Below are 22,960 nucleotides of genomic sequence, written 5' to 3'. Positions count from 1 at the left end.
GAACTTGGATAGCTTGATGTCATCCAATGCAATGGATGGCTAGCTTGAAGTAATCCAGTTCAAACTACATGTAATAGTTGTATAGATTTAACTTTATCAAAACATCTAGTGGACTGAGCAATGGATGCCTTGACTCATCCAGTTCAAACTTCATGTTACAGTAAAAGTTGCATAGGTCTGACTTTATCAACTTGGATACCTTGAAGTCATCCAATGCAATGGATGCGCCTTGAAGAAGTCCAGTTCAAACTTCATGTTACAGTAAAAGTTGCAATGACCTGACTTTATCAACTTGGATACCTTGAAGTCATCCAGTTCAAACTATGTGCAATATGTAGTTGTATTGATCTGACTTTATAAGCTTGGATACCTTGAAGTCATCCAATGAAATGGATGCCTTGAAGTCATCCAGTTCAAACTATATGCAATATTTGCACTGAACTGACCTTATCGAAACCATGTTAGACAATAGGATTTTAAACGTACAGTACCGTATCCATACCATACTGTAGCATAGTGTACAGTACTTCAACCATACTGCACAGTGTCAGTACATTACTGTTTCATTTTTGTGGCTTGTACTGTATGACCTCTCAATTTCAAACATCATGATTTAAATGCATGAGTTTAATAGTTACGTACTTGACAAAAGGTTTCAAAAACTGCAACCTGAAAAGTTAGCTATAGTTGACATGTTGACAGGCAACAGCCTGTTTATGTGTATTTATGTAATGCACAATATGACGATGTAATTACCCGATCACCTCGAGTCATCAATAAGACAGCTGTTATACAAATTCAATCAACCATTCTTTAACTTTGACTTTGACTTTGACTTATGATTTCTGGCTCACCTTCATGATTGAATCAACATAATTGTAACAGTTAACAAGGAGAACTTGAATAGCAGCAGTCCACTCTATTACAGGGTAGACTGATGTCCGTGTGTGACTATATTCATATCTTGTGCGCCTTGAAGGTGTTGCTGAGTAATCCTTCAGGAGACACTTTAGTACTTAAGCGACTTTCCCCATAGGGTCCTGATGTGTGTAAGCTATACCTTAAAAATGGTAGTAATACTAGGTACTGATCACACACCATATTTCAAAGTAGTAATTTTATTACCTTAGTTTCTAAAAGCAAAGTAGCTGTATATGTAGCATGTACAACAAATATTATACTTCACCATTTAAATAGATTTCAGAGTGGAAAGGTAATGCTATGTCTTCCAAAATGCTTCATAAAGAATCTTTAGTTTGTTTGGCATGTGCATATATAACATTATTTGTTTTCATTTTATTAGGTTATCACATTTTGCCTAGCGGGCCATACCCTGTGAAGGTAAGTTCTCTCTGACAATTTGAAGTTTTCTATACTGTAATACTCAAACATGGGTAATTGCTGGCTTTATCATGAATTATGTAATAGTCCAGGCTTTTTCCCCACACATTATCATATAGAACTATGAATTAAGTAGTAAATTTTGAGTGATATAAATACTTATTCACTCACTATAAAATCTTCGAAATTTTCTTGAACAGTTGATAATGTATTGTGGGTATGATTTCTTTTTTTCTGACTAGTTTTATGTTTGAAAGACTTAAAAGGTGTCAGGAGTTGAACTAGGGTTTTGTCACTGTTTGGGAAGTTAATGTATCAAAGCAATATTTTAGGGAGGTAATTCAACCTGTCACATGGCAGATCTTAAATAAAAGTAAATATTGATTACAAAGTAGATATGACAGCTAGTATGTCCTTATATATTAATGTATCTATAGATTTGTAGACCATTAGAAAATGATTAATTAAATTTATGTAGGTTTTAACTTCATTTGGCACAGAATACATAATAATAAGGTGTTCAATAGCTACCCTGCATCCACACACTTAATGGCTGGGTATTCACCTACTGTGGTGTTTGCAATATTTAGCACATAATCAATTAACAGTGAAATCAACCATGATATATCACATGGTACATGACATTTTGTGGTCCTTTAAAACTGTGTTTTCTTCTTTTGATTTATTGCAGGGTGGAAGATGGAGTGAAAAAATCACATTTCTTCGAAAAGTTTCAAGTTTGAAAGAAGTAAATACAATTAAATATTGCAAAAGCAGTCTCATTGCAGCTGGAAGGGCAAAAGTCTTCCTGGGATTATACAAAAATGAACATGCAGTGGCCATCAAACGAATTGAGAGTGATGTAGTTCAATGTGATGAATTGGCAATTTTCAGACTGTTATCTGACAAAAGTGTACCTGCTCTTGACAATGTTTTGCCACAGATTCATGTAGAAGAAGATGATGATTTCACTTATCTAATTACTCCATTGTGTGAAGGCAATGTGTGCGAGTTAATAGAGAAGAAATTTTCAAGTGACTTGCCAATCACTGATCTGACCACAGTCAAATGTCTATCATTATGTAAGGACTTCTTGACTGGTTTGAATGAGCTGCACAGAATTGGAATTATACACAGAGATATAAAACCAGAGAATCTTCTAATAGGTGAGTAAAAAGCTGTCCTAGCTATGCTAGTTATCAGAAGCCACAAAGTGACTTGGTAGACTTATAGATTGGGCTCTGTCCGTCCATCCGTGTGTGCGTGTGTCTGTCTGTGCGTCTGGTGTCATTTCTCAGACATGACTGAACTGATTCATCTCAAACTTGACACAAGAACAATACACTGCGGCTTACACTTGCATAACAAATAATTTCATGATACGATCCAATATGGCCACCAGTCGGCTATTTTGTCATGATTTTTTCATGTACACTGCAGAGGCAGCATTTGGATATGAGTGGACTGATTTCTTTCAAACTTATGCCATTGATTTAATGCAGTTTTTTAGTGACACGTTTGTATACTTGTCTAGTACCATCATATACAATACCATAAAGTGTTAAACTTAGCAGTTTTTGATTTTCAATATTATTGTAAAGTTTACACTCATTGGTCTGCAAGGTTGTTTTCAAATGATGGGACAGTATTTATAATTGTACATTGTCACATTAATGTTTGCCACAGTAAGAGTACAAAATAATGGTTGTAGTTTCTTACAGCTAACTGTTTTTCAAAATGTTTTGTCTCTGTAGATATTTCTGGGAAGTTAAATATCAGTGATTTTGGTATAAGCAAACGTCTTAACTTTGGGAGAACAACACTGACAACATGCATTGCAGGTACATGGATGGCTTCTGAAACATGTTTGTCATTCCTCTCTGGATGCGCCTTTCAATACAGGAAATCAACCGATATCCAGGTAATACATTATTCATGTTTGAATACAATTCTTAAATGTGATGTACAACATTTTTTAATTTCCACCAGACTTGATGTACTGGTAGACTGGAACCCAGGCATATATGTATCAATTTGGTGCTGAAATTTTGTTAGTCCACGCCAGACAAAGTCCGGAATTCAGACTTATGGATTGGGTTCCATCCATCCATCCGTCTGTCTGCATGCATGTGTTTGTCCAGAGCCATAAATTTCTCAGACATGCCTGGAATGATTTGTTTCAAATTTGGTACAAGGATAACCCACAATGGCATACATATGTAGTCACTTAGTTTCGTTGAACATTTATATATTCCATATTGTATCAATACATTTTCTTCTTCTAGTTGAGTAAGTATATCTTCAAACAAGAGTATTTTTAGTTCTCAGCATAAAATGGTATGATTATTACTTAAATCAAGCTAATTAAGTTCACATCTCTGTCAGGTTGCTGGCTGTGTGTTGTACTACATTATGACCAGAGGACATCACCCTTTCCAGTCGACTTCCCCTTATAGTGAAGATTTAAATGGCCTCAGAGAAAACATCATAAAAGGCTGCTACAACATTGAACGTGTTTGTGCATTTCCAGAGTTCAAGGTATTGATTGATAAAATGCTTGCTGCTGACCCAAAAGAAAGACCTCTGAGTGGAGAGTGCCTTCAAAACTTCCTTCATATTCAATCATTATATGAACACACAGCAACAGTGGTGAGTCACAGAAATTTTAGCATTTTCATGTCTTTTCAAATCAAATCAAATGGATAGTTTATTTGAAATGATTTGCCTAGGGGAAAATAATTTGCACTGAACTGGTTTTAGTGAAGCCTGTTATAAGCTTTTCTATATTTAGGGTATTTAAAGGGCATCTAGGACATGACTTAAGTATGATCTGAATCTTGGTCAGATATAAGTTTCAAAGTGTTTATATGTTAATGCTTGAAAGAGTAGTCATGTGATGTTTATCAGATCTGTCTGAATGGGTTGTGTGTAAAAGTTTTTTGTAAGGCATTTGATATTCACTGCAAATTAGGTTGGTACTATGAATGGAAAATCAGAAAAGTTCTTAAAATATCATTTTTCTGAAACATGGCATCACCTTGCCATCTTGGCACTAATTACATGACTTGTGTGCATTGTACGTTTTGATGGGGGGTGGGGGGGGGGGGGGTAAGTACTGTGTGCGAGGATTCTAGGACAATTGCACAACTGCCCCCAGACAATTGCCCCCATGAAAAAAACACTTCAATGCATATGGAAAAATGTGACAGCAAGTATTATAGATTAACCGAGTTTGTCGTATCATTCTGTTTCACTTAGACATAGTCATCATAAATCAACTTGGTTTTTCTTCTCTCGCTTTGAACAAACTCAATAATGACTGACAAGACAATGCAGAACACTCTGACCATGTTGGTGACTGGCAAGCAATATATATCATTTAGGTGTGAAAAACTAAAAAAGTATGTGAATTATGGCGGTAAGTTAAATCATCATGCCGGCTTTTATAATTGTCGTAACAATAATCACAGACAATAGAGTAGAACGTGTTAATGTGAGTATAAAGTACATGAATTACGGCAGTAAGTTAAAGCATCATGCCGACTTTTATAATTGTCATAACAAGTATCACAGATGACAATAGAGTAAAACATGTGAATGTAGTGAGTATAATCATAGACAATCCTTTGTCTATGGTATAATGTACGCAAATTGCGGCGGTAAGTTGTTGACTGTGACTTTTATGAATGACAAACTCGGTTAATCTGTAATGCTTGCTGTCACATATTTCTAAATGTATTTAGAAGTTTTTTTCATTCGGGGGCAGTGGTATGGGGGCAGTTGTCCTGTTACCATGCACAAGGAAATGGAAACAAATATTTGTGTGTGTGTGCAATTCCAATGGTTTACTTGATGAGTGACCCTTTACAGACAGTGCTGTAGCTTAAAAAGATAATTCTTCATTGACTTTGAATCTTTTTCAGAACACTTGTGATGTAGTGGGTGATTCAGGCCTTGACACAGCTAGTTGTACCACTGGTATTATAACAGAATGTAATGAAGACAGGAAAAATGATGCCTTGGCTGCCTTAGAAATGTCCAATACTGTTAAGGAACGTCTTGATATTACTGAAGATGCTGTCTGTTCAGAAGAATTAACATATTCTCCTCCTGAAAGCAGTTCATCAAATTCTGACAATTCTCTACTTTCATCATTCTGTGACTCGTCAAAGAGTGGATCACCAGTGGGAGAAGCCCAGTTCTGTGTCAAAAATATGACAGTGACTTCCTCTGGAAAAGAGCTTACAGAAGAGCTAGCTGATCCAGAATGTGTAACCATGGATTCAAATGAGAGGGAAAATGCTGTCACTGTGGAAATGGATACCTATATACAGAGCACATCAGTTATCTCCCATAATTCTAGGAAGACAAACCATGGTACCATTACTGAAGCAGTCTCTTCTGTGTTTCAAAAAGACAAACTGAATATAGAAGATCCAGTTCATCCACTACCACAATCAAACAGCTCAGAAATTGAATCACAGTTGAGGGAAATGGTGACTACCTGTAGCAACGAAGTCACTGGTATAGTGCCAGCTGATACAGAATGTGTAACCATGGATTCAAATAAGAATGAAAATGCTATGGAGATACTAAAGTGCATGTCTGTGGGGGTAGTTCATCCCTATGATGATGCCAGTAATTGTGATGAAAACCTGGTGAATTCAGTGATATTGAGCAGCGATGGTGACACAAACCTGGTGAATTCAGTGATATTGAGCAGTGATGGTGACACTGGTACTGTTCACAATAGCCTGTATCCTAGCGTTATTGTAGCCAATGATATCTACAGTGATGGTGATCACATCTTCAGTGACCATGATGGTGATGACAGTGTCAATGACCCAGATTATCATCCACCTCAATCAGATTCAGAAGACATAGTGAGTGACTCTTCAGAATCACTGCAAGATCAGATGTCCACACCAGCCTTAAAGAATATAATTGATCAAGTTTGCAGTAAGTTGGATGGTGACAGTGTCGGTGACCCAGATTATCATCCATCTACATCAGAAGGAAATATGCAGAGTGACTGTTCAGAATCATTGCAAGGAGAATTATTCACACCAAGTGTAAAAAGGAAAAACGAAGGGACTCGCAGTGCATTGACAGTAAAGCATGCCAAAGCTAAAACAATGTCAGGAAAGAGAATATGGGACAGAAAGCACTTTTGCGTGTACTGCCATAAGGAAATGGGAAATCTTTATCGCCACTTTACACGCATACATTCTAAGGAAACTGATGTGGCCCATGCTCTGAGTTTTCCTTGTGATTCCTTTGAGCGTGGGAAAATGTTGAGAAAACTCAAATATAAAGGTAACTTTCACCATAACTACCAAGTGGCAAAATCTGGAAGAGGGGAAGTGGTGCCATTCAAAAGACCATCCCAAAACTCTAAAAAAAACGGCACAGACTACTTACCTTGTAAAGCATGTCTTGGATATTATTCAAAAAAAGTGATAGGAAAACACTGGCAAAACTGTGAGTTTGCCAAAGAAAAGACCAATGAAATGGTAGGGAGAAAAAGGTTCCAGAAAGCAGCATCATACTTACTTCATGTAGCAGACAGTGCAAGTAAACTAATGCTTGAAAATGTTTTGCCCAACATGAGACAAGATGATGTCACTTTGGTTGCCAGAAATGACCGGTTGATTATGGATTTTGCTACAAGGACATATGAACGAAATGCTCATCTGAAGAAGAACAAGACATTTGTGTCTGAACGAATCAGAACATTAGGCCGACTATTAATCAAGATGCGGCAGATAGATAGCAGTATTTTGCAGTTGGATGACTGCATACATCCAGCAAAGTTTCAAACAGTTGTACAAGCAGTACGATCTATGGCTGGTTATGACGAAGAGGCAGCAACATATACCACACCCTCCCTTGGGTTAAAAGTTGGATATTACCTTAAAGATTGTGCCCAGATTGTTATAAGTCATTCAATCCAAAGTGAGTCCAAATCAGATGAAGACAGGGCCACCAGATTCATGGATCTCTATCGGCTTGAGTGGGAAAACAAAGTCTCGAGCCATGCTGGACATACCCTTCAAGCAAGGAGAGCAAACAACACTAAACTGTTACTATTAACAGAAGATATTGTGAAACTCACGAATCGGTTACAGGACATTATGCAAAACACTGCCAAAAATCTGAGAGAGAAAACCTTGATTGAGGGATCATGGTCGTCGTTGTGCAAGGCAACCCTGGCACAAGTGATCTTGTTCAACAGACGTCGTGAAGGGGAGGTCTCACGGATGCTATTGACCACATATGTAAAGAACAAAAATCAGTCAGCTGGTGAAGATGAGGAAATAACTGCAAGTCTGTCTCCACTAGAGAGGAAACTATTGAATCATTTCACCAGGATAGAAATTCCAGGGAAAAGAGGTCGAAATGTGCCAGTTTTGTTAACTCCTGAGATTAAAACCTGTGTTGACCTGCTTTGTCAAACAAGGTCTGAAGCAGGTGTACACCCAAACAACCCATATCTGTTTGCAAGGCAGTACGATTCCCTCGAGTGTCACAGAGGAAGTCATTGTCTTCGACTTTATGCATTTAGTTGTGGTGCCAGAAGTCCAGAGAGATTGACCTCAACTAATCTTCGAAAACATGTGGCCACAGTCTCACAGTTCCTTTATCTAAATGACACTGAATTGGAAATTCTTGCTGGCTTTCTTGGACATCGTATAGGTGTCCATAGAGAATACTACCGCCTACCTCAAGCAACGCTACAGGTGTGTAAAATCAGCAGACTCCTTCTGTCACTGGAACAAGGAGATCAGAACATATTTAAAGGAAAAACACTAGATGAAATAGGAACAGATGGTAAGCTGATGTTGATTTCATTGCAGTTACTGGACATGTTTAATTAACCTTTAAAATTTACTAAATATGTACTTAGACTGTTTACTTCAGACACACACACACACACACACAATGTTGATTTTGCTGCTATAGTGGGCTTCATGAGTAATACAAGTCAGTTGCAATAATTGTTTTAGATTTTTTTCTGTTGCTTTGTTTCTGTACACAGAAACTATATTTGGCGAACTCAGTGTAGGGATTTAAAAATCTCAATCTCATCACTGGAAATTAATGTTATATTTGGGATTCCCAGGTGGCATTGCATGCATGACTTTAACCTTCAAAATTAACACTTTCAGGAGTAAAAACCTTCCCACCAAAATTTCTTGAACGAATTTGTTGTGTTCTCACAGTTTTAATGGATTGGAAACTCTAGTTAGCCTAAAATAAATGATTTTTTGTGTCTGTTTCTTCTGTTGACATCTACTTATACTTATTTCATATATCAATTCTTATTTACAGTTGTGTTGAATGAAAATGAACTAGGTGAAGCTTCTCAACAGGAAAGCATGACTGAGAATGACCCACCAGTGCTGATGGACAACAATTATGCAAAGCCACATGCATGTAAGTTATATCAGTTCAGTCGTTATTTTTCTACATTAAAGCTCAGTGGTTATCTGTTATGCAGTTTGCCAGTTTTCCACATGTTTAAAACAAGTATATAACTTATAATCAGCAACTTAACCATTTCTCTCTCTCCATTGTTCATTCCGTCTCATTTTTTCCACTTGCATGCTGCAGATATTTGAGGTAGATATTTTGGTCCATTTTAGTTCATCCCAAGATTCTACATTTGAAACCAACATTATGGTGGTAGTCCAATCTGTTACATTCATTGTACTGTGTCCACAACCATGGTAGTTTTGACAAATACAACCCCTGTGTAGCGTGTGGTAGTTTTGACAAATACAACCACTGTGTAGCGTGTGATAGTTTTAACAAATACAACCACTGTGTAGTGTGTGATAGTTTTAACAAATACAACCACTGTGTAGTATGTGGTAGTTTTAACAAATACAACCACTGGGATGTGTAGTGTGTGATAGTTTTGACAAATACAACCACTGTGTAGTGTGTGGTAGTTTTGACAAATACAACCACTGTGTAGCTTGTGATAGTTTTAACAAATACAACCACTGTGTAGTGTGTGATAGTTTTAACAAATACAACCACTGTGTAGTGTGTGATAGTTTTAACAAATACAACCACTGTGTAGCGTGTGATAGTTTTAACAAATACAACCACTGTGTAGCGTGTGGTAGTTTTGACAAATACAACCACTGTGTAGTGTGTGGTAGTTTTAACAAATACAACCGGTGTAGCGTGCGTTAGTTTTGACAAATACAACCACTGTGTAGTGTGTGGTAGTTTTGACAAATGCAACCACTGTGTAGCGTGTGATAGTTTTGACAAATACAACCACTGTGTAGTGTGTGGTAGTTTTGACAAATACAACCACTGTGTAGTGTGTGGTAGTTTTGACAAATACAACCACTGTGTAGTGTGTGGTAGTTTTAACAAATACAACCGGTGTAGCATGTGGTAGTTTTGACATATACAACCACTGTGTAGCGTGTGATAGTTTTGACAAACACAACCACTGTGTAGTATGTGGTAGTTTTGACAAATACAACCACTGTGTAGTGTATAATGATAGTTTTAACAAATACAACCACTGTGTAGTGTGTGATAGTTTTAACAAATGCAACCACTGTGTAGTGTGTGGTAGTTTTAACAAATACAACCACTGTGTAGCGTGTGATAGTTTTAACAAATACAACCACTGTGTAGTGTATGATAGTTTTAACAAATACAACCACTGTGTAGTGTGTGGTAGTTTTAACAAATACAACCAGTGTGTAGCGTGTGGTAGTTTTGACAAATACAACCACTGTGTAGTGTGTGGTAGTTTTAACAAATACAACCGGTGTAGCGTGCGTTAGTTTTGACAAATACAACCACTGTGTAGTGTGTGGTAGTTTTGACAAATGCAACCACTGTGTAGCGTGTGATAGTTTTGACAAATACAACCACTGTGTAGTGTGTGGTAGTTTTAACAAATACAACCGGTGTAGCATGTGGTAGTTTTGACAAATACAACCACTGTGTAGCATGTGATAGTTTTGACATATACAACCACTGTGTAGCGTGTGATAGTTTTGACATATACAACCACTGTGTAGCGTGTGATAGTTTTGACAAATACAACCACTGTGTAGCGTGTGATAGTTTTGACATATACAACCACTGTGTAGCGTGTGATAGTTTTGACAAATACAACCACTGTGTAGTATGTGGTAGTTTTGACAAATACAACCACTGTGTAGTGTATAATGATAGTTTTAACAAATACAACCACTGTGTAGTGTGTGATAGTTTTAACAAATGCAACCACTGTGTAGTGTGTGGTAGTTTTAACAAATACAACCACTGTGTAGCGTGTGATAGTTTTAACAAATACAACCACTGTGTAGTGTATGATAGTTTTAACAAATACAACCACTGTGTAGTGTGTGGTAGTTTTAACAAATACAACCAGTGTAGTGTGTGGTAGTTTTGACAAATATAACCACTGTGTAGCGTGTGGTAGTTTTGACAAATACAACCACTGTGTAGTGTGTGGTAGTTTTGACAAATACAACCACTGTGTAGTGTGTGGTAGTTTTAACAAATACAACCGGTGTAGCATGTGGTAGTTTTGACAAATACAACCACTGTGTAGCATGTGGTAGTTTTGACATATACAACCACTGTGTAGCGGGTGATAGTTTTGACAAATACAACCACTGTGTAGTGTGTGGTAGTTTTAACAAATACAACCGGTGTAGCGTGTCATAGTTTTGACAAATACAACCACTGTGTAGCGTGTGGTAGTTTTGACAAATACAACCACTGTGTAGCGTGTGGTAGTTTTGACAAATACAACCACTGTGTAGTGTGTGGTAGTTTTGACAAATACAACCACTGTGTAGTGTGTGGTAGTTTTAACAAATAAAGCCACTGTGTAGTGTGTGATAGTTTTGACAAATACAACCACTGTGTAGCGTGTGGTAGTTTTGACAAATACAACCACTGTGTAGTGTGTGATAGTTTTGACAAATACAACCACTGTGTAGCGTGTGGTAGTTTTGACAAATACAACCACTGTGTAGAGTGTGGTAGTTTTGACAAATACAACCACTGTGTAGTGTGTGGTAGTTTTGACAAATACAACCACTGTGTAGTGTGGTAGTTTTGACAAATAAAGCCACTGTGTAGCGTGTGGTAGTTTTGACAAATACAACCACTGTGTAACGTGTGATAGTTTTGACAAATACAACCACTGTGTAGTGTGTGGTAGTTTTAACAAATACAACCGGTGTAGCGTGTGGTAGTTTTGACAAATACAACCACTGTGTAGTGTGTGGTAGTTTTGACAAATACAACCACTGTGTAGTGTGTGGTGGTTTTGACAAATACAACCACTGTGTAGTGTATGATAGTTTTAACAAATACAACCACTGTGTAGTGTGTGATAGTTTTAACAAATGCAACCACTGTGTAGTGTATGGTAGTTTTGACAAATAAAGCCACTGTGTAGCGTGTGGTAGTTTTGACAAATACAACCACTGTGTAGTGTGTGATAGTTTTGACAAATAAAGCCACTGTGTAGTGTGTGATAGTTTTGACAAATATAACCACTGTGTAGTGTGTGATAGTTTTGACAAATACAACCACTGTGTAGTGTATGGTCGTTTTAACAAATACAACCGGTGTAGCGTGTGGTAGTTTTGACAAATACAACCACTGTGTAGTGTGTGATAGTTTTGACAAATACAACCACTGTGTAGTGTGTGGTAGTTTTGACAAATACAACCACTGTGTAGTGTGTGGTAGTTTTAACAAATACAACCACTGTGTAGTGTGTGATAGTTTTGACAAATACAACCACTGTGTAGTGTGTGGTAGTTTTGACAAATACAACCACTGTGTAGTGTGTGGTAGTTTTAACAAATACAACCACTGTGTAGTGTGTGATAGTTTTGACAAATACAACCACTGTGTAGTGTGTGGTAGTTTTGACAAATACAACCACTGTGTAGTGTGTGATAGTTTTGACAAATACAACCACTGTGTAGTGTGGTAGTTTTAACAAATACAACCACTGTGTAGTGTGTGATAGTTTTGACAAATACAACCACTGTGTAGTGTGTGATAGTTTTGACAAATACAACCACTGTGTAGTGTGTGATAGTTTTGACAAATACAACCACTGTGTAGTCAGGGGTGAACAAATCATTTTGTGAACTGGTGGTCCCCGGACCAGTGCCTTAAAAAATCCAGTGGTCCTGCTGAAAGAATTAGTGGTCCGTGGTCCTTGGTCCCGCTAACGTGAAACATTAAATCTTGCCTATGAATCTATATATTTAGACGTACACCACTTATAGTTGAACAATACCCAATTTATAATGATAAATATAAAGTTGACATGCTTGGTTTCAGTCAATTGACAATTCTATTATATTTGTAACGGTTATTTTTGACGCATCGACGAAACGAAAAATACTGAACGGCGACTTCACTTGGATTTCACGAAGGATTAGAAATTTGACAGAAATATGCGACAAGAACATTGAAAAACAGTTTTACTTGGTCATGATTGCAGTATGACGACAAAAGTTGTACTACGTTTTGTCAAACTTGTCTGGAAAACCCAGATATTGCAAGCAAATCATCACAATTGTACAAAGAAACTAACCCCTTCAAAGTTGATCCTATAAAATCTCACGAAAAAAAAAAACTACGAACACATACATTGCCTGACTAGGAGTCCTTGTGTCCATGGTGTGACTGTGTCAAGATAAAATCAAATTTACCAGTTGTCGAGGCTTTGGAAAAAGACCTAGGAACACAGCGATTGCCTGACTAGAGGGAGTCCGTGTGACGGTGTGGAGATAAAATCAAATTCGCCAGTTATCGAGGCTTTGGCAAATATCATATCACAGTGCTAAAATAGATACTTCGTTGACTATCTGTAAGTGTAACCCTAGAATCATTTGGTGTCATGCTGGTCAGTTGTTTTCCATAGCTCAAAAGATTGACCATTGTCCGTGTTGTCCATTTAAAACTTTACAGCCCTTCGCGTTTCAGATGGGTCTAAATTATTTACGAGATGGATAGCCACACGTTACACAGCAAATCTATTTGGGAAATGGTCGTTTATTTGAGAGGTAATATACGTAGTGTGGACACTGACGTCCTATGTTTACAGATAGTAACAGATAAGATATCGTGGGAAATGCCTTGGCGCATACCATTTCTGTCTAGGGTTGGTCTTAGCACATTATTTTTACTTAGACCTAAATTACATGCAAGGAGAAAATGAAACAGGTGGTGTATATTTTTGATCGTGTAATGTTTTATCTATTACAAAGTAAACGATAATAAGCAGCATAAATGCTCAGATTTGGAGTGCATTTGTGTTATGTGTCTAACAAGCAACCCACACACCCGAAATGGAATGAGCAACATGTGCACACATCTGAGCTCTGCATCTGAGGTTCGAGACCAGCATATTGCAGAAAGCAATGCAGGAGGACTGGTATGGTATCGTCAACCCTTGTAAGTCATTGGAAAAACCAAGATGACAGTCAGTGATTGCTATCATGGAAGTAACTGAGGTTGGCAAAAATGATGAAACCTTTGTTATTCACTTGCCCAGTGGACAAACTTGGTAACTTTTGTCCCGGACTTTTGTGGGATAACATGAAGTTTGTGCGTCATTTGGATGACTTTATTTCATAAAAGGGGTTCTACTACAAATCATTTGAAGCTCCTTTATGAATAAAAACAATAATACAGTCAATGCTGACAGAATGATATCAAATAAAATGTTTCGTTTGATACATTTGAATTATTATACAATGAAATTATTACTCTTGTCTTCCTAATTCTCGTGTCCCTAAACCGGTATGTCCCTACTAGTAATGATATGAGCCACATGTGCGTTGAGTGTTATCTCCTGTCTATCATTTCACATTGTTGTTGATTCAGTGAAATAAACTACGATGTACGGCCGCTACTATGACGTATTGACGCACCCACCAGTCATTCAACTGTCAAAGTTCACGCCCCCTCTCTATAGCATATTGCTGGTTTGAAGTCGGAAGTCACCTGATAATACTTCATGACCCATCGAAAGGTCATGCAAGGCTTGTAGTTTTGGCTCCATCGTGATCGTATTTCTTGTTTGTTCACATTCAGTTGTTGCTGTTCCTACTTTTTAGCATGATTATTTACAGTTTAAGGTACTGGTCCGACGGACCAGACAAGGTCAAATTTGTGTGGTCCGCCCAAAAAAATCACTGGTCCCGGACCTCGGACCAGTGGATTTGTTCACCCCTGGTAGTGTGTGATAGTTTTGACAAATACAACCACTGTGTAGTGTGTGATAGTTTTAACAAATGCAACCACTGTGTAGTGTATGGTAGTTTTGACAAATAAAGCCACTGTGTAGTGTGTGGTAGTTTTGACAAATACAACCACTGTGTAGTGTGTGATAGTTTTGACAAATAAAGCCACTGTGTAGTATGTGATAGTTTTGACAAATACAACCATTGTGTAGTGTATGGTAGTTTTAACAAATACAACCACTGTGTAGCGTGTGATAGTTTTGAACAATACAACCACTGTGTAGCGTGTGATAGTTTTAACAAATACAACCACTGTGTAGTGTGTGATAGTTTTAACAAATACAACCACTGTGTAGTGTGTGATAGTTTTGACAAATACAACCATTGTGTAGTGTATGGTAGTTTTAACAAATACAACCGGTGTAGCGTGTGGTAGTTTTGACAAATACAACCACTGTGTAGTGTGTGATAGTTTTAACAAATACAACCACTGTGTAGTGTGTGGTAGTTTTAACAAATACAACCGGTGTAGCGTGTCGTAGTTTTGACAAATACAACCACTGTGTAGCGTGTGGTAATTTTGACAAATACAACCACTGTGTAGCGTGTGGTAGTTTTGACAAATACAACCACTGTGTAGTGTGTGGTAGTTTTGACAAATACAACCACTGTGTAGTGTGTGGTAGTTTTAACAAATAAAGCCACTGTGTAGTGTGTGATAGTTTTGACAAATACAACCACTGTGTAGCGTGTGGTAGTTTTGACAAATACAACCACTGTGTAGTGTGTGATAGTTTTGACAAATACAACCACTGTGTAGTGTGTGGTAGTTTTGACAAATACAACCACTGTGTAGAGTGTGGTAGTTTTGACAAATACAACCACTGTGTAGTGTGTGGTAGTTTTGACAAATACAACCACTGTGTAGTGTGGTAGTTTTGACAAATAAAGCCACTGTGTAGCGTGTGGTAGTTTTGACAAATACAACCACTGTGTAACGTGTGATAGTTTTGACAAATACAACCACTGTGTAGTGTGTGGTAGTTTTAACAAATACAACCGGTGTAGCGTGTGGTAGTTTTGACAAATACAACCACTGTGTAGTGTGTGGTAGTTTTGACAAATACAACCACTGTGTAGTGTGTGGTGGTTTTGACAAATACAACCACTGTGTAGTGTATGATAGTTTTAACAAATACAACCACTGTGTAGTGTGTGATAGTTTTAACAAATGCAACCACTGTGTAGTGTATGGTAGTTTTGACAAATAAAGCCACTGTGTAGCGTGTGGTAGTTTTGACAAATACAACCACTGTGTAGTGTGTGATAGTTTTGACAAATAAAGCCACTGTGTAGTGTGTGATAGTTTTGACAAATATAACCACTGTGTAGTGTGTGATAGTTTTGACAAATACAACCACTGTGTAGTGTATGGTCGTTTTAACAAATACAACCGGTGTAGCGTGTGGTAGTTTTGACAAATACAACCACTGTGTAGTGTGTGATAGTTTTGACAAATACAACCAGTGTAGTGTGTGGTAGTTTTGACAAATACAACCACTGTGTAGTGTGTGGTAGTTTTAACAAATACAACCACTGTGTAGTGTGTGATAGTTTTGACAAATACAACCACTGTGTAGTGTGTGGTAGTTTTGACAAATACAACCACTGTGTAGTGTGTGGTAGTTTTAACAAATACAACCACTGTGTAGTGTGTGATAGTTTTGACAAATACAACCACTGTGTAGTGTGTGGTAGTTTTGACAAATACAACCACTGTGTAGTGTGTGATAGTTTTGACAAATACAACCACTGTGTAGTGTGGTAGTTTTAACAAATACAACCACTGTGTAGTGTGTGATAGTTTTGACAAATACAACCACTGTGTAGTGTGTGATAGTTTTGACAAATACAACCACTGTGTAGTGTGTGATAGTTTTGACAAATACAACCACTGTGTAGTGTGTGATAGTTTTGACAAATACAACCACTGTGTAGTGTGTGATAGTTTTAACAAATGCAACCACTGTGTAGTGTATGGTAGTTTTGACAAATAAAGCCACTGTGTAGTGTGTGGTAGTTTTGACAAATACAACCACTGTGTAGTGTGTGATAGTTTTGACAAATAAAGCCACTGTGTAGTATGTGATAGTTTTGACAAATACAACCATTGTGTAGTGTATGGTAGTTTTAACAAATACAACCGGTGTAGCGTGTGGTAGTTTTGACAAATACAACCACTGTGTAGTGTGTGATAGTTTTGACAAATACAACCACTGTGTAGTGTGTGGTATTTTTGAACAATACAACCACTGTGTAGTGTGTGGTAGTTTTAACAAATACAACCACTGTGTAGCGTGTGGTAGTTTTGACAAATATAACCACTGTGTAGTGTGTGATAGTTTTAACAAATACAACCACTGTGTAGCATGTGATAGTTTTAACAAATACAACCACTGTGTAGCGTGTGATAGTTTTGAACAATACAACCACTGTGTAGCGTGTGGTAGTTTTGACAAATATAACCACTGTGTAGCGTGTGGTAGTTTTGACAAATACAACCACTGTGTAGTGTGTGATAGTTTTAACAAATACAACCACTGTGTAGCGTGTGATAGTTTTGAACAATACAACCACTGTGTAGCGTGTGATAGTTTTAACAAATACAACCACTGTGTAGTGTGTGATAGTTTTAACAAATACAACCACTGTGTAGTGTGTGATAGTTTTGACAAATACAACCATTGTGTAGTGTATGGTAGTTTTAACAAATACAACCGGTGTAGCGTGTGGTAGTTTTGACAAATACAACCACTGTGTAGTGTGTGATAGTTTTAACAAATACAACCACTGTGTAGTGTGTGGTAGTTTTGACAATTACAACCACTGTGTAGTGTGTGGTAGTTTTAACAAATACAACCACTGTGTAGTGTGTGGTAGTTTTGACAAATACAACCACTGTGTAGTGTGTGGTAGTTTTAACAAATACAACCACTGTAGTGTGTGATAGTTTTGACAAATACAACCACTGTGTAGTGTGTGATAGTTTTGACAAATACAACCACTGTGTAGTGTGTGATAGTTTTAACAAATACAACCACTGTGTAGTGTGTGGTAGTTTTGAACAATACAACCACTGTGTAGTGTGTGATAGTTTTGACAAATACAACCACTGTGTAGTGTGTGGTAGTTTTGACAAATACAACCACTGTGTAGTGTGTGATAGTTTTAACAAATACAACCACTGTGTAGTGTGTGGTAGTTTTGACAAATACAACCACTGTGTAGTGTGTGATAGTTTTAACAAATACAACCACTGTGTAGTGTGTGATAGTTTTGACAAATACAACCACTGTGTAGTATGTGGTAGTTTTGAACAATACAACCACTGTGTAGTACTACAAATTGTTTCTCTTTGGGCTACCAAATGATGCAAGTGGTAGTCCAATGTACTGGGGCTACTGGGTACATATATTCCTGTGTCCACAAACTACAAATAATTTTCTTTGGGCTACCAAATGAAGCAAGTGATAGTCCGGTCTGTTAGATACATTCATACCATGATAATTTAGATTAGAGTAGCCCATTTTGCTATCAAAATAATGAAAAATTGAGCCCTGATGTTTCTTGCTATAATTGGTAGTATATCCATCACACTGAGAAAACAGTTGTGCAAATTATAAATGGGGTGTTTTTAAAAAATTATAATTTTGGAAATATTGCATTCGGCTTTTGATATCGATACTTAGGTACTACTTAGTAAGTTTATTCTATGCAAATAAAGTTGGTGTGTTCATTTATATGCAAATTGGGCAGTTTAAATATGAAAAATCTAGGAAAATGCCATAGTGTCACTTGACAGATTAAAGTTTGTGGAATTCAGAAATGATTTCACCAATTGAGGTTACAGATTGTTCGCCTAAAATTTGTGTTTTTTGTCAAAAATTTATATTTTGAGATATATTAGTGTTAATGAATAATTTGCATAATTAATGAGTTTCAGTAATTAGGCTATATCTTAAGACTGCATACTTCAATTCCAATACCATTCGTTCATGAATACATTAACCATAACAAATTGTCTGTGTCCTATAAAGTTTGTTGATGTACCTAACATGTTAATAAATAATTTTTATAATTAATGAGTCTTGGTAATTAGGCTATAACTTTAGACTGCATACAATTTAGTACATACGTTAAACGTAACAGAGTGCACATCATGTGACATGTACTATAAAAGCTGTTGATTCCACCTAAAGAGCAAGTGAACAATTCACATAATTATTGTCGATACTTGGGCTGTGTCCAAAAAAGTTCATTACAATATTCCCTTACGGAAGGCATTCAGTTTAAATCTGGTTTTAATTACGTTTAATGAGGAGAGGATAATTCTAATGACAATAGGTTTTAGAACTGAAGTTTGGGCATAAGATTATATATTTATATTCCGAGGCTCATTCTACCTTGATAGATAATACAGTAATTGTACAATAACATGACACCTCTCTATCATTACCTTACTGACTGGTAGAAATTCTAGTTCTGTTTAACCCCTTCAGGACTAGAAACTTTCCCGCCAAACTTTTTGAACAAAAATTCTTGTTTCTCTGTAATTTTCAGACATGTATCAACTTTATATTGGATCAAAATTCAAGATATATTACTTCCTACTGAAGTAATATTCTTAAATTTCCCAAAATGTTCATGAAAATCAAGTTTTCGTATTATTTCATATTTCTTTAGGAATGGAAGGGTTAAACATTCAATCAAGGCTTTGATATATATATTGCTTCCTTTTTTGAGGAGCAAAAGGATCAAAACTTAAACGTTTCTAGTGTACGTGGTGTCTAATGCTATTAATGCACGAAGGACCTTCAAATGTGATTGAATTCATGTCTAATGTGATGTCAGCTATAGATACAGCCAAAACCAATGGCTTTTTATTGATATAATAGTCATTCAATATTAAGAAATTTTTTTATGTTTTTTTAGGTGGTTATATTTACAACAGGCATCATCAAGGAAGGCAGCTAGAGGAGGAAAACCCTTGGTGTCTCTGTATATTCATTTTTGTTGTGTTGAATTTCCTGACTTTGCTTCTTTTATCATTTATCTTCTAATTTTTTTCACTAGCTTTGTTTTCAACTTTATTTTACAAAATTTTACATCTAAACCATTCTCACTTGATGACTTTAAATTTAATTGTTACCAGATGAAACAAAAAGGTATCTTAACATGTTGATAGGTGAGCCTTCAATTAGACCATTGTTTTCCCCTGATATATTTCCCATCACTTTATATCTTATGATAGTTACAGAAAGAGTAGTTCCAAGTGCAAAAAATATACCTTTGATTACATGCATTGTTTGGGTTTATGTGCTGTATTTAAAGATAGAAGTTTATACTGATTGACTATTTTACATGTCAAACTTGCAGTCAGCAAGGAAGTAAGTAAGTACAGCTATTTCCACAGAGTTAATATTAAATTCTGGCCATATGGTTGTCATTTTGCTGTAAATTTTACACAGTTCAGTTATTGTGTACCGATACAACTGCATCTCTCTGAAAGGTTGTGTGTGTGGTCATAAATTGAACAAAATTTGTAAAATTATATACTTCATAACAGAACATTGGCCATCCAAGCACTATGTCTGTCTAAAGATTTTAATAATGATTGGTGTATAACTTTGGGTAGATAAATGTTTGTAGAGTATAAGTGATAATGTGAAGTCATTTGAATGTAAGGCCAAAAATTTGACTTTTGATGAAAAATGTATATTTTGTGCATTTATTCATTGTTGCTAGCACTGTGTTATATTAAAATTAGGCATTCATGCCTATACTGTTCTTGACAATGTTTTTAAAACCCTGATACATGTTATGTACAAATGTACTGTACTTGTTTGGGACAGACCTCATAAGTAGCTGAGTGCCTGCTATCTACACTAAATATAAATTCTGCTTTTCATAGGGAGCAACTCACAATGACAATCGGAAAGAACTATAAAATCTGAATTTTGTTAAAAAAACACAGCCTTAATCAAGAATTTGGAGGTAATTGCACAATCTTCCTCAGCTGTCATTCTGAGTTGATCCCAAATTTTTATGAACTAGACTGCAGAATTTACACTATATGGGTGGGTATATTTACACTCAGTTTAAACTTGTTTCCATCAATTAGACCTTCCCTTGTTTTTGTACCTATCCTGGAAAGGTAATTTAAACCAATAACAATTCACCTATACATGTCAATGTCCTTGGTGAGTTCCGGTCATTTGGTACATAAATTGACAGAGTCATTACACTCAAAATGTATTTCGTAGTGTCTTTTAGGAGGCATATTAATGTCATAACAATGAAGTTATTATAAAAAGAAGCCATTCACAGTGGCCTGTTTTCTTGCTACTTGAAGGAAATTCTGCTAAAAGTACCGGTAGAAGATATTGAATCTCCCCCTCCCCCCTAATTATCAAGATTTTGTTTTCAGAAGTAAGGATCTTTAATTGTTTTGCATACTGGTTGGTCCATCTGTCCTTTTTATGATATGTTTCTCTTCTATTTTCAGTTGCTACTAGACAATTCAACATTAGAAATCCTAAACAAAACAGAAAGTGGACCCCTGAAGAAGAAGATGCTATACATAGATCTTTGGAGAAAAATTATGCAGAAAGAAGAGTACCGTTGAAAGATGAGTGCTTGCGAGCAATTGAACTTGAACCCTCTCTTAGTGGGCGCTCATGGCGCATTATTAAAGACCATGTTCGAAATTGGCTGGTCAAAAATGAAAAAACTCAATACCACTGAATTTATGATCAATAAAAAACGTTACAATTCAGAGTGGCATTAACCATGAAAGAGTGTCTTTGGTACTCATTGATTGGATGTGTGTGTAATATTGCATATTGCAATTATAGTGAATGAGTTGAAATGTCAGGTAATATAAATCGTAGTTTTTTCAAAAACCAGGTTTGAATTATTGAATATACATATATTTATATAATTTGTAAGTATTATGTGTGTGCGTGTGAACATGTCCCACTGTACAAGACTGTGTCATCATTTGCATAATGTATTATTGGTTGATTAGACCTGACATTACCAATTTAATGCAAATAAACAATAAATCCCTTCCCGGAACACTATACATATGTATGTATATAACTCTTTATAGATATGTGAATGGTACAACCTAGTGTATGTAAAACTATACAGAGATGAGATGGTGAGCCTTTGTGTGTGTATACAACTCTTTATAGATATGTGAATATCTATTATACCATTCACATATATATGTGTGTACATATATATAAGTTTGTATACACAAGGGCTCACCATCTCATCTCTGAAGGGCTTTACATACACTAGGGTGCACCATTCACATATCTATATGGCATTATATAGTTACATACACAAGGGCACACCATGTCATCTCTCTAGAGTTTTACATACACAAGGGCACACCATGTCATCTCTCTAGAGTTTTACATACACAAGCTTAGGGCGCACCATGTCATCTCTGTAGAGTTTTACATACACTAGGGCACACCATGTCATCTCTGTAGAGTTTTACATACACAAGGGCACACCATGTCATCTCTGTAGAGTTTTACATACACAAGGGCACACCATGTCATCTCTCTAGAGTTTTACATACACAAGGGCACACCATGTCATCTCTGTAGAGTTTTACATACACAAGGGCACACCATGTCATCTCTGTAGAGTTTTACATACACAAGGGCACACCATGTCATCTCTGTAGAGTTTTACATACACAAGGGCGCACCATGTCATCTCTGTAGAGTTTTACATACACAAGGGCACACCATGTCATCTCTGTAGAGTTTTACATACACAAGGGCGCACCATGTCATCTCTGTAGAGTTTTACATACACAAGGGCGCACCATTCACATATCTATAAAGAGTTAAATACATACACACATATATGTATTTGTATATATATATATTTATATATATATATATATATATATATATATATATATATATATATATATATATATAATATATATATATATATATATATATATATATATATATATATATATATATATATATATATATATATATATATATATATATATCAAAATGTTCTTGAAAAGGTATACAAGAGCCTTATAGAAAGTTTGGTATGGCATCTTGAATGTTAAAAATAGAACTAAACTGACGTGAGTTGTACATTTGGCCCGGAAAATAATTGGTAAGAAGCAGAGTCAGCTCCATGACCTCTACAAACTCTCCGTCCGCAGGAAAGCCCAAGCAATTGTTAATGATACCTCACATCCTTTATACTTACAGTTTGAATTGTTGCCCTCAGGAAGACGATACAGAGTA

At 36.4% G+C, this 22,960-nt stretch overlaps 2 protein-coding genes across 3 annotated transcripts in view; one reads left to right on the top strand and one right to left on the bottom strand.

Annotated features, from left to right (window-relative positions):
* Positions 1 to 22,960, bottom strand: part of LOC144435853 (speract receptor-like) — a 98,504-nt gene that overhangs the window by 20,874 nt on the left and 54,670 nt on the right. The gene's annotated exons all lie outside the window — the stretch shown is intronic.
* On the top strand, positions 6,695 to 21,441 carry LOC144435639 (uncharacterized). 2 transcript variants are annotated; one of them, XM_078124235.1, is made up of 3 exons: positions 6,695 to 8,172; positions 8,674 to 8,778; positions 21,172 to 21,441. In XM_078124235.1, the coding sequence occupies exons 1-3, from the start codon at positions 6,852 to 6,854 to the stop codon at positions 21,408 to 21,410; spliced, it is 1,665 nt and encodes a 554-aa protein (XP_077980361.1). In that variant the 5' UTR covers positions 6,695 to 6,851; the 3' UTR covers positions 21,411 to 21,441. The 2 variants fall into 2 exon arrangements, with proteins under 2 accessions (XP_077980361.1, XP_077980363.1); XM_078124237.1 differs by having other exon boundaries at positions 19,599 to 21,304.

Source organism: Glandiceps talaboti, chromosome 5 (assembly GCF_964340395.1).
Source record: "Glandiceps talaboti chromosome 5, keGlaTala1.1, whole genome shotgun sequence".
NCBI classification, from domain to species: Eukaryota; Metazoa; Hemichordata; class Enteropneusta; family Spengelidae; genus Glandiceps; species Glandiceps talaboti.
This window is presented reverse-complemented; position numbering and strand designations above follow the sequence as displayed.